The 14,170-nt window shown below is 36.2% G+C and overlaps 1 protein-coding gene across 1 annotated transcript in view; it reads right to left on the reverse strand.

Annotated features, from left to right (window-relative positions):
* Window positions 1–14,170, reverse strand: part of LOC126819641 (elongation factor-like GTPase 1) — a 73,943-nt gene that overhangs the window by 14,132 nt on the left and 45,641 nt on the right. The window contains exon 18 of the mRNA XM_050547781.2: window positions 13,097–13,228. Within this exon, the coding sequence (XP_050403738.1) occupies window positions 13,097–13,228 (132 nt within the window). The remainder of the gene's footprint in view (window positions 1–13,096; window positions 13,229–14,170) is intronic.

The raw sequence follows: 14,170 nt of genomic DNA on the forward strand, positions 1-14,170 counted from the left end.
TGGACGGATCACAATGAAATTGGTACCAATAAACAGGGAATTGTCCAGGGATTCCAAAAATGGTTTCGTTGTGTATATAGGAGTATATTTAAGTATCATGACCTTTTGACCTGACCTTTAACCTTTCATCTGACCTTGTTGCTCTCTGATGCCAGAGGTCAAGGTCATCTAGAATCGAAGCCCAGCATCATGCCTTTCATATATGAAAAAATTGGAGATGTAAAAAATTTTGTTTTTCCACAAATGTTGAATAAGCATACATACCATTTACTATTTTGAAGTGTTTTACATTAGATAAATCAAATGATGACATTGAAGATAAAAATTTCAAATTTGGATTTTTTTTTTTTCAGTCATGATTGGATAAGGTTTAACTTTAGAGACAAGAAAGCTTTAGCTGTCACTTAAACATGCATTATGCAAGAGCTAAATCTGCCTATTCCAGGTCTTTCTTTGGGCCTGAAATGTTATCTAAATTATTGATTAGACATTAATTAACTCATAAAGACCATAAGCCTTCATCGTACCAACGTTAGTAATGAGGACCTAGGCTAGCTGTAAACTGAATCATTTATATTTCAGTTCAGAGAGTGAAGTAATTTGACTGATATTTTCAGCATATTCTGTTTTCTTTATCTATTTGTCAACTATAAAAGCGAGAACAGTCAGTCTTTTATCTCATCTTACATAATGTATCTTTAAATATTTTCAAACAAATGATTTTCAAATGTATATGTCATAACCTGTTGCAACAGATATCTGATTCTGCTATTTAAACATAAATTATGCAAGAGCTAAATCTGCCTATTGCAGGTCTTTCGTTAGGCCTGAAATGCATTCTAAATTATTAATTAGACATTAATTAACTTATCCAGACCGTAATCAACTCTTGATGGCATCGGATTTCTCCGATATTAAATAGATTAGAACAGTTCAGCCATATTTTGATTTAACCTAAAAATGGAGGAGCGATACTTAGCTTCGAACAACCAGTACGGTGGTTGAAATTATTGCACACGTCTTGTCAAACCTTCAAAGACTAATATCTTCGCTCGCATCGCAATAGAGTAATTTGAATGAAATTTTCAATATTCATTTTACATTATCTATTTTCGAACTATTATACAATGTAGCAAGAATGGCTATCGAAATCTTACATAATGTATCTTTAAACATCATTTGCTGGATGCTTAGATTGGATGTAGAATTATAAATTAAAGGTGGAGTTTGAGAAGTTTTTTATATTGACAAATAAATTATTGTCTCCAGTTGTCACTTAAACTTCTACAGTTTTGTTTGCATCATTTGTATCAATTATGTATCCTCTGGAAGAAGAAGAATGGAGCAAGGGTGCTTCAATTCAGCAGATGATATTTCCAGGAGGTCCATCCAACAAAAGTCTTCTTTCTGTGGCAAGCTAAACTGTTTTGCAGTTCCAAGTGGATGCATAAATTGTATGATAGTCCTTCAATTTGTCTGAAATGTCATCCACAATGCCAATTTAAGGTTCATCAGCATACAGACAGCAAAAAAAAATGTCTGTTTCTGTGACAACTGGAGACAATAATTTATTTGTCAATATAAAGAATTTCTCAAACTTCACCTTTAGTTTATAATTCTACATCCAATCTAAGCAACCAGCATCATTCATGAAGCTCAAATAGCAGAATCAGATACGTTGCAATAAACTATAACGTAATACATTTGAAAATCATTTCTGTTTGAGAATATTTAAAGATACATTATGTAAGATTTTGATAGAGGGATGACTCGTGTTTTCCTTTGGCGTTCGTCACTTCCGATTCAGGAAACCTGTATTACTCAGCTATCGTAGCAATGATCTCTGTGTTAAAATTATATTTGGAATGTGTTTAACCAGCTATATCACATATGTGATAATGACTGGCACCAATATTGTCCTTTAAACCCCAGACAATAAGCTGACAGACAATATGTCGGGTTGCCAGTTTAGTCGAGTAAAGATAAGCCATATGGAGTGGATACCTAGAACAAATTGCAACAGAATTTTTTTCGATGAAATCTGGTAGAGGGGCCCCTGAAGGTCTCTTAAACATAAATCACCCAAAATAAAAAGATAGGTTTTCGAGTGATTAGCATAAATCCAATATGGCCGCCATTGGCACCTTAAAACTCCATTATATCAGGAAAAGTTGAGCTTTGAGGGTGTAAATGTATTACGGGTAGATAGGAAAGTGGTACAGATGACTCAGAAAAACATAGCTAAAAGACGTTCCTGTGACGTCATACGGCCAATAATTAATTGAAACTTAAAACCCTGATATCTCGGGAAGGGTTAAGTTTGGAGAATGTAAGGAAAGTGCTACCAAAGAACTAGAAAAAACTATGCCAGGCGTCGCCATAACGTCATACGACCAAAAACATAGCTAAAAGACGTTCCTGTGACGTCATACGGCCAATAATTAATTGAAACTTAAAACCCTGATATCTCGGGAAGGGTTAAGTTTGGAGAATGTAAGGAAAGTGCTACCAAAGAACTAGAAAAAACTATGCCAGGCGACGCCATAACGTCATACGACCAAAAATTAGCATAAATCCAATATGGCCGCTATTGGCACCTTAACACTCCAATATCTCGGGAATTGATGAGTTTGGAGGGTATAAATGTATTACGGGTAGATAGGAAAGTGCTACCAAAGAATCAGAAAAACATTGCCATATTACGTCACCGGGAAGTCGTAACATCATAGTCCAATGATTAGTATAAATCCAATATGGCTGCCATTGGAACCATAAACATCCAGTTTCTTGTGAATGGTTGAGTTTAGAGGGTGGAAATGTATTACTTGTATCATCTTGTCAAACAATTCATATATTTCTTGAATATCTATATACATGTCATAAGTTTGTAAAGGTTTTAACAGGTTTCTGATAGACCTGGATTTCAATTATGGACTGTACAATTCTTCTGCTAACAATTCTTCTTTTAATGACGATGTAGTATCCTGTATACAATTGGTTCAGGTTCATGCAAATCGTTGACTATGAATTTCAATCTTTAAGTTGGCGTCGGGTGAATTAGTTAATAAAAATTGGCGGGTCAAATCCCACACACTAATGAAGATGAATGATATTTTTATTCACATTATAAAAAACCAGTGATAGTTTGGTAAAATCCTTACCATTGTCAAAATATCCTATCTGTTTGTGGCATGTGGTTGATAGACCAAATAAGGTAACGTTCTCCCCCTGGTTTTGGGAGAATGGGGGTGCTTATTCCATATTTGGGGAGGAAATGAACGCCTAGGTCAGTCTATGACGTGCAGAAATTAGGGGGTTATAAAAGAGGGTGTTGAGTGAAATTGAGCCTTATTGAGAACGTGGAACATAGAACCCTTGCAACGAAAGCTGTAGAAACGAACTAACCAGTAGTTTTATTTTACGATCAAAAAGGAACCACAACATGGAAGTCTGGCATCACTACATCGTTGTTGCTTTAATTTCAAATAAGAGGTACAGAAGCCGTATACATTCAAAGTACCGATCAGAAATCCTGGCCCATAAATATGATGTAGCTGTATCGCGAACGCTGAATGAAATAGGTCTAAAATTGCTTGGGGTCTCGCCGCTTTTACCAAACATAATAATAATAATAATAATAATAATCATTTTCTATGGCCCTGAACATTCAGTCAGTCTAAATGCTCTGTGGCGCTTTACAAAGTAGATATGATTATAAAAAACATACATGTACAATGTATATACAAATATACAAAGGAATAGTCAAGTTACAATATACAAATGGAAAGTGAAGCATTTAATTTATAGTTCAAAATATAGCCAAGTTTGGACTATTTTGGACTTCCAGAGGCAATGTGTATCATTCTTTTGGTGCTGCGTACGCAAAAGCTCTCTCACCAAACTTTGACTTCTGTACTGGACATACAAGTTGGTTTTTATGAGATGAACGTAAGGAACGAAAAGGCACATATTGTTTAATCAAATCGGATAAATAGGGTGGTGCCATAGGATCGTTTAAACAGTTGAAAGTGGTTGTGTATTCTTCAGCAAAATTGATGCAAAATTTGTCAATGCACCCAAAAACTTTATTGTTTCTGGTCCAGGTATAGTAATACTTTTCTGGAGGTGTGATTGATTTTGTTTAATAATCTTTCAGCAGATAATAGTGTGGCTGCTGTTTTGATAAATCTCTTCTAGTCAAATTCCAAATCCCCCTTTCGTGAATTATCATAACATTGTCGAAGAATTGTCCCGGTTCTTTGTTTAATCATTACGTCTTTTCACATTGTCTGCCCATAATACATAAAATATTAGAGTTTTAAGATTTCCAAAGGCGGCCATATTGGATTTATATGAATGATTCGACCAGTGATGGGATTTCAAAATTTTTCTTGTCGGACATTTTACCAAAAATAAAGGGGCATAACTCTTATCATTTTTTAAGCAGACGAATTCGTACCACAATTAAAAGTCACATGTCAAAATATTAAAATCCCGTACGTAATAAAAATAGGTGAACCTCGCTATTTTTCATATTTAATTCCCGTACAGTTTTCAATTCATACCACAATTAAAAACCACATGTCAACAAAATATTCAAATCCCGTACGTAATAAAAATCGGTGACCTCGCTATTTTTCACACTTAATTCACGTACGGCATTCAAATTTATGTCAGTAAATGTCCTACAAAATTAAGCATTTTCGTAATATGTTGAATGAAAGCTTGTCGATCCTGCTTCGGCATCAAATTCACAACCATAATATTCCTTTAGAATTACGTGTCTTCGTTTATACGGCAGCAAATGAATGCAGAACTTCCGAAATATACTATTCAAAAAAAGTAGGGGATATTTGATTTTGGGGGCATAATACTAAAATATGCAAATGACTACGAAAAAAGTCACTATAGAACCTAACAGAAGAAACATTTCCAGTTACATGTGACGCCCAAACGCACCAATAGCTACCGCATGGAATGCAGGTGATGCTTGGGATCATCATGGGGGTCCAACCCAAGATTTGCACGACTCTGATTTTGAATGTTACAGTCATTGTGGCATTGAATTCCAGGGTGGAAACATCAGTTTAATTGTTTTAGTGACCAGAAAACAAATTTTGATATGCGTCGGCTTACCCAAAATGAAAGGTTATGTGCCCTTGGCATGCTACAGATCGGCACAACACAGGCGGTTGTGGCGCGGACGATGAATGTTTCTCAGTCTGTCATAAGCAGGCTATGGTCCAGATACCGTGATACACAATCTGTACAGGACAGACCACGCTCAGGTCGACCAAGGGCGACAACTCAAGCCCAGGATCGATTTATCCGTACCTTGGCCTTGAGAAATCGTGTCATCACAGCAAATCAGATCAGCGCTCGTCTTCAAACAGACACTGGTGTGAGAGTGAGTGGCCAGACGATTCGGAATCGACTGCATAGGGGTCACCTTCGCGCCCGACGTCCTCGCGTGATCCCTTGTTTGAGAGATCATCACATTCAGGCAAGACGTCGTTGGTGTAGGGATCGTCAACACTGGGATAATCGACGCTGGAGCAATGTGATGTTTTCAGATGAGTCAAGGTTCACTGTTGATTTTTTGGACAGACGTAGGAGGGTGTGGCGTCGTCGAAACGAGCGCTTCCAAGACGTTAACGTCATCAGACATGATCGATTTGGGGGTGGTTCTGTTATGGTGTGGGGAGGCATCACTGTTGCTGGAAGAACGGCTTTACATGTTGTTGCAGGGCGTGTTACAGGCCAGTACTACCGGGACAACATCTTGGCAGTCCATGTTGTGCCGTTCGCACGACGTCATGGCCGCCGTTTCATCTTCCAGGATGACAACGCAAGATGTCACAGGGCCAGGATCGTTACAGGTTACCTCCAACAACAGAACATCACCACATTACCTTGGCCAGCACTGAGTCCCGACCTCTCCCCCATCGAGCATGTCTGGGACATGCTTGGACAGAGGTTACGTCAACGTCAACAACGTCCTGCCAATGTCCAAGAACTTGCTGCTGCGTTGCAACAGGAATGGGACAATCTGGACCAAAATGACCTTAGACGTCTCATTAGGAGTATGCCACGTCGGATCAATGCTTGTTTGGCAAACAGAGGAGGATTTACCCGTTACTGACTTGGTTGTGATGCTGTGGTAACTTTGCTGTTTGACCCCGGGTATCATTTTACCCTTATAATGGTCAGTCTGTGCCTTACTTAGTCTAACGATCATTTGGAATAAATCGATGAATGTGAACTTCATTTCATTTTGTCATTTGTTTCTTCGTCAGTTTCATTAGGTGACTTTAATAACACTTAAAAATCAAATATCCCCTACTTTTTTTGAATAGTATAGTTAAATCACTTGTAAACAGGCATAGCTAACTTCAGCGAATAACACTCTTTCATAGTCACGACAGAGTGACAGGCATCATAGGCAACACAGCAGAATGATTGACATGCTTCTTAACTCCCACCTACAAATACGTTAGAATTTCTGCTCTAATAGCTATTGGTAGCTCCTCCCCTTTTTGTTATTTTGCTGGGTGCGTACTAGTCACGGTCACCCAGAAACTTATAGTCTTCAACATATTCGTAGAATATTTTTCTGGATAATAGAGACTAATAGCCTACGTGACACATCACACAGCTTCATAGTAAGCACTGCCTAATAATATGTTAAGCAATATTTGTGCCGCGCTCGAGATCAAGGGAAAGTGCCACTGTGGATGAGAATTTCTATATGGATTCTTAAAAGACGTAAAAGATATCGTAGACAAAATGACTGTCCATTGATTTAGGGTGTTATTTACTCTTACGATATGTGACATCTATGATTAGTTTATCATAGATGATGTCGGCTCACATCAATGCGATTAAGATGCCCGACAAATGAGAAACCACGAGGTAAACAGGTGGATTAAAATTATAATCATTCTTATTGAATTGATGAATAGTCCGACAAAAGGAAAGCAATGACTTCTGTTTAAGATTAGATTGATGAATTGTCCGACAAAGGATTAAGTCAGTCAATCAAGGCAGATTAAGTAGTTAAATCAAGGTAGGTTTATACTATAGACGGTATAACACGATAAGTACGTTGATCACTTAATTACCTAATAAACCCAACGTATTATCGACGATAATTGGGTTGAGTGCTAGTTATACACTCAGTAAACTATATTAATTTCGGAATTTTGAATATTATTCACCATGTCTTGATGTCCGATTGGGCATATTCCCGGTCGGACAATTTTGGGCGTTTGGAAAAAAGATTCGGACAAGTCCGGAATATACGGGCAAAATCCCATCACTGGATTGGACTATGGCATTATGACGTCACATGGACGTAATTTGGCAATGTTTTTCTGATTCTTTGGTAGCACTTTCCTACCTACCCGCAATACATTTACCCTGTGAACTCAACCATTCCTGATATATTGCAGTTTTAAGGTTCAAATGGCAACCGTATTGGATTTATGCCAATTGTTGGACGAATGACGTTATGACGTCACAGGGGCGTCATAGATTATGCTTGTTTTATTCTTTGGTACCACTTTTATATCTACACCTAATACATTTACACCCTATAAAATCAATCACTCATGAGATATTGGAGTTTTAAGGTGCCAATGTATTTATGATAATTACTCGAAAACCTATCTTTTTATTTTGGATTCATGCTAATTTTTAGCAGTATGACTTATGACGTCACAAGGACGTCACCTGGCGTTGTTTTTCTAGTTCTTTGGTTGCACCTCCTATCTACTCGTAATACATTTACATCCTCCAAACGCAACCATTCCCGAGATATTGGAGTTTTAAGTTTTAATGGCGACCATATTGGATTTATGCTAATTATTGGCCGTATGACGGTATGACGTCACAGGAACGTCTTTTAGATATGTTTTTCTGAGTCATCTGTATCACTTTCCTATCTACCCGTAATATATTTACATTCTCCAATCTCACCCATTCCCGAGATATTTAAGTTTTCAGGTGCCAATGGCGGACATATTGGATTTATGCTAACTACTCGAAAACCTATCTGTTTATTTTGGGCCATTTTTGTTTGGGAGACCTTCAGGGACCCCTCTACCAGATTCCATCGAGAATAATTCGGTTGCAATTTGTTCTAGGTTATTTATTATTTTTACCAGACTAGTAGATGATACCCTGACATTTTTGCCTAGTGCTTGTCCCATGGGTGTTTTTCATGTAATCCAGTATTTTTCTAGTAAGATTGGGCATCTATACTTTCCATATATACCAAATTTGCCATACTTTTATTGGAAATAACCAAAAGATAAATACTTTTGTTGGAATGTATGTTTAAGCAGAGATTTGAATTTGATTAACAAATGGCAGACTTCCCACAATATAATATACTATGAATCTGGATACAATTCACTAGCAACAGGACTTATAAGGTATACCGGTAAATGTATTTTTATGTACAAAATTATTAACAAGTGGTTACCATAACAAGGGGCCATAATCCAGGATGTTACAGCCCGACATATGCTGATATCAAAAGATCTTTGGAATATAAACATATATTTTAAGTTTCATCAAAATTGGAAAGTATTGTGACCTTTAGAGGATCCACAACCTTGGTATTACATCTTTTTCACTATTTGCATAAAGTTCAGTCCGGTTTTCACTCTATTCAAACGTGTCCATAAGCTAAAAACATGATTTTTGGTACAATCAGGGGCCATAATCCAAGAAGGAACCGAGATCTTTTGGATATAAACATATATTTTAGGTTTCATCAAAATCGGATAAAAATTGTGACCTCTAGAGGTTCCACTACCTTAGTATTACACACTTTTACACTATTTCAATACACTACTTGCGTACTAGAAGCGGTCATTTTGTCGAGCAGTTTCAGTCTTATTTTCACGAAATTCAAACTCAATTGTCATTATGGTGATATATTATACTGGTTTAAAGATAGAGTGCCAGGCAACGAAACATACTCCCACAGCAGCTACATCGTTTAAGTAGTCGACAGGGGTTGTCGCATATTTATTCTTGTGTAGGCAATTGGGGGCATTTACAAGACAATTTCAAACAGACCAGATTATAATTTTCGTGGTTTGGGGGTTCATAAGGTTCTACAAACTGAAACAAGGGCCTTAACTCTGGAAGTACTTTACAGACATAGTTAAAATTCGACAGGAGTTTTTGTTTTACTAATTTAAACAAGCCAACAGTGAGGCTGATGTCCCCCGCCGAAATGCCAAAATAAATAGATGACACATATTAATTAATCGCAATTTTTTTTTTTCAAAAGTATCAAACAATCAAACTGATTATCAACTATACACTAAGTTTCATCACTCTCTATCAGATAGAATCAAAGTTATCTTGTCCCAAAGCATCGACCAATGAAATTGCTTAGCTCTGCTTAGCTTTATCTCGAAATGTAATTCACTGGACTCAGTCAAGACATTCACCTAATGAACATCTACATCAAGTTTAAACATTCTACTTCAATTAAAAGCAGTGTTGTTATGTCTTGACCAATCAATTAAATTGCTTATCGCTCCTTAGCCTAAGTAGAAAATTCTCACCATCGAACTTAGTCAAGGTAATGATATAATGAATCTATATTATCATGTCCCAAAGCATCAACCAATCATATGCTTATCTCTACTTACCCTAAGCAGAAAATGTTCACCTTCGAACTCCATCAAGGCATTGAACTAATAAACACCTACTTCAAGTTTGAACATTCTAGCTTAATTAGAGATTTATTGTGTCCCAAAAAGTGTGACGAACGGACAGACAGACAGACAGAAGGACAAACCCATTTTAATAGTCCCGGCTTTCTTCGAAAGGTGGGAGACAATAATGCATATAAATTTCATATAGAACGAATGATAACCTTTGTCATTGGAACGTTCACAAGGTTCAACAACGTAAAACAAGAGTCATAACTCCAGAAGTAATTGACGGAAATTGCTGGAATTCAATAGGCTTTTTTGTTTCACTAATTTAAATGATGCCTATAAATTTCATACAGTTCGGATGAAAAGTTTCGACATCTGAACATTCACAAGGATCAACAAAGTGAAACAAGGGCCATAACTCTAGAAATGATAATTGGAAATTGCTGAAATTCAAAAGGCTTCTTCTTTTCACTAAACCAAATGATGTATATAAATTTCATAAAGATTGGATGATCATTTTCATCATTCAAGCAATCACAAGGTTCAACCTTATTAAACAAGTGCGATAACTCTAGAAGTAATTATTGGAAATTGATGAAATTCAATAGGATTCTTTGTTTCACTAATTTAAATGATGTGTATGAATTTCATACAGATTGGATGATAACTGTAGTCGATGGAGCATTTACAATGTGCAACAAAGTGAAACAATTGGTGAAATTCAATAGGATTCTAGGTTTCACTAATTTAAATGATCTATATAACCATTAATGATAATTCTACCTTTATCAATTATTGATTACAAAAATAATTACCATATTATCTCTAATTAATTGTTTTATCAAACTACAATGTAATTGAAGTGAACTGAAAGCAACATTTGTGATCAGTTCACATACTGATTGGTCAGTTGAGAATGCTCTGGTCAACTGGGCATAAGCTTACATGTCTTGAACCAATGTTGTAAGAATTAGGCAATCAAAAATGTCTATGGATTTAAACCCAGATAGGGAGAATACAACTAAACTGAAGTTGATTGAGAGTAAAAAAAAACAAGAGCAATGCTATGGTTACAATATACGTGCTTTGATTGATATGGTACTTTTTAAAATAAACAAGCCAACAGTGAGGCTGATGTCCCCCGCCGAAATAGGAAAATAATTAGAGGACACATATAAATTTATCACAAATTATCTTTTACAAAGTATTGAACAATCAAACAGTATATCTTTACTTATAGTCTAACAATCAAAGTAGGAGAGTTATTGTTTTCCAAAGTCTCGACCAATCAAATTGCGTATCGCTCTGCTTACCCTGAGCAGAAAATGCTCATTATCAAACTTAGTCAAGGTATTACTGTAATGAAACTATACACCAAGTTTCATCAATCTCACTTAATTAGAACTAAAGTTATCGTGTCCCAAAGCATCAACCAATCAAATTGCTTATCTCTGCTTACCCTAAGCGGAAAATGCTCATCTTCGAACTCCATCAAGGCATTGACCTAATCAACACATACACCAAGTTTGAACATTCTAGCTCAATTAGGAAGAGAGTTATCGTGCCCCAAAGTATCAACCAATCAAATTGCTTATCTCTGCTTACCCTAAGCGGAAAATGCTCATCTTCGAACTCCATCAAGGCATTGACCTAATAAACACATACACCAAGTTTAAACATTCTAGCTCAATTAAAAGTTATCGTGTCCCAAAGCATCAACCAATCAAATTGCTTATCTCTGCTTACACTAAGCGGAAAATGCTCATCTTCGAACTCCATCAAGGCATTGACCTAATCAACACATACACCAAGTTTGAACATTCTAGCCCAATTAGGAAGAGAGTTATCGTGTCCCAAAGCATCAACCAATCAAATTGCTTATCTCTGCTTACCCTAAGCGGAAAATGCTCATCTTCGAACTCCATCAAGGCATTGACCTAATAAACACATACACCAAGTTTGAACGTTCTAGCTCAATTAGGAAGAGAGTTATTGTGTCCCAAAAAGTGTGACGGACAGACAGACGGACAGACGGACGGACGGACGGACAGACGGACAGACAGACGGACAGACAGACGGACAGACAGACGGACGAACCCATTTTAATAGTCCCCTGCTTTCTTCGAAAGGCGGGGGACAAAAAAATGAAATATGAAATGGCTGCAACGACTGTAATATGACATGAGGCAAAGAAGGGTAGGTGTCGGGCCTGTTTTGCCAAATTTTACATTCTAAACTGAAGTTGATTGAGAGTAAAAAAGATAGGTTGCCAGGCCACAAAACATACGCCCACATCAGCTAAATTGTCCGAGCACTCAACAAGAGTTGTCACATATTTTTACTTTTTTCGGTAATGAAAGATTTATAATACACTAAAATCTGATTAAGAGTAACAACTCATTAAGTATTTATCAAAAAACCATTAGAATTTGTTTGGCTTTTATAAAGTTCTCCCCTTACTAACGTTTAGTATACAAAGCATTTAATATCATGGATTTAGCTGTTCAAGTTATCAAAATTCATTGAAAATCAATATACTTGTTTGTCTCAAGACCTTAAAATCTGTGTATCAATCTGAAGACAAACAGATAATAACTTTAGCCTCTAGAGTGTCACAAGATTTTTCAAAGTGATCAAGGGCCATAACTTTATACACAGTGTTTAACGTCATGAGACAAAGAAGCCTATTGATTTTCAGCGATTTCCGATAATTACTGCCAAAGTTATGGCCCTTGATCACTTCAAAATATCTTGACTTTAGATTTATACACAGTGTTTAAGGTCATGAGACGAAGAATCCTATAGCAATTTCCGATAATTACTGCCAGAGTTATGGCCCTTGATCACTACAAAAAAATCTTGTTGACGCTGTAGAGGCTAAGGTTAATATTCGATTGACTTTAAATTTATAGGCAGTGTTTGAGGTCATGAGATGAAGAATCCTATTGATTTTCAACAATTTCCAATAAATTTAAAGTCAATCGAATATTAACCTTAGCCTCTACAGCGTCAACAAGATTTTTTTGTAGTGATCAAGGGCCATAACTCTGGCAGTAATTATCGGAAATTGCTATAGGATTCTTCGTCTCATGACCTTAAACACTGTGTATAAATCTAAAGTCAATCAGATATTAACTTTGGCCTCTAGAGCATCCACAAGATATTTTGAAGTGATCAAGGGCCATAACTTTGGCAGTAATTATCGGAAATCGCTGAAAATCAATAGGCTTCTTTGTCTCATGACCTTAAACACTGTGTATAAATTTAAAGTGAATCGGATATTAACTTTAGCCTCTAGAGCGTCCACAAGCAATTGTGTACGCCGGACCAACAGATGGACGGACAGGGGCGACGACAATATATGACCACATTTCAATGTGGGTGTATAAAAAATTAAATTAATAATGACTTACTTGCTTGTTTTGGTTCTATAGCAACTCTAACTATTGGTAGAGCATCAAAGTACATACTTGTAAATGCTGGACAATATATAGTAGATGATATTGTTGCTGATTTTAATATATGATCTTCTAAACCTCCTATACCTACAAACATACGATACTCTCAATACCGCTAACCTAGTCATTTGAAATTCTTGTCAAATATTACTGACTACTTTTTATCAACATCACTAGCACATAGTCAATAATTTGAGGTAACTATATATTATGACAACAGAATTAGTATTTTAAAGTTTTCATTAATTTTTTTATACTCTAGTGTCTAGATATTTTACTTTTAGTGATTCATACAGTTTACACATACAGTAGAATCTGTATCAAGCAGCCATTCAAGGGAATTTCATGGCTGACCGTTAAACAGGAGTTACCTCTTAAACACCACATAAGGTGAAAAATCTAAATTGCATGGACCTATAGCCAATAGTTACTATATCCACTTTACGGCAAGTTCACACCAATCTGATTAAAATTAATTTGGCTATTAACGTTTAAGTATCCGACATGCCAAAACGCTTTCAATTTTTCAATTACGACCTTAATCTGGTTGATTGGATGGTGACGTCACAGGAACTACACATAGTATATACATTATCTATACAATATATCACCGTCTGTACAATAGTATATACATTATCTATACAATATATCACTGTCTGTACAATATATCACTGTCTATACACACCACCAGTTGACAAGTGTGTATTGACTGTCCAATTAACATGTGACTGGCCCAATCATTATCACCGAATTATCGTCTTGCGTTGTTATAGATTAGACATTTGTGATTGGAATATTTTAGAGTGAATTTAAAATGCTGTATCATGCCGTAGATCCATTTAAGGTGCTTTTGTTGAAATAGACCACGTGGCAACTAGTAATTTGGATAACCCTATAATACTTGATATCCCAAACTATTCTCTATAAAGTACATTATTAGCTACATATAATAAAAATAATACACGTTTCTATACACAAAGAACAATTTTACCGGAACTCCATTTGAGATTCACAGCAAATATGGAATTT

This window comes from Patella vulgata, chromosome 4 (assembly GCF_932274485.2).
Source record: "Patella vulgata chromosome 4, xgPatVulg1.2, whole genome shotgun sequence".
In the NCBI taxonomy this organism is placed as follows: domain Eukaryota; kingdom Metazoa; phylum Mollusca; class Gastropoda; family Patellidae; genus Patella; species Patella vulgata.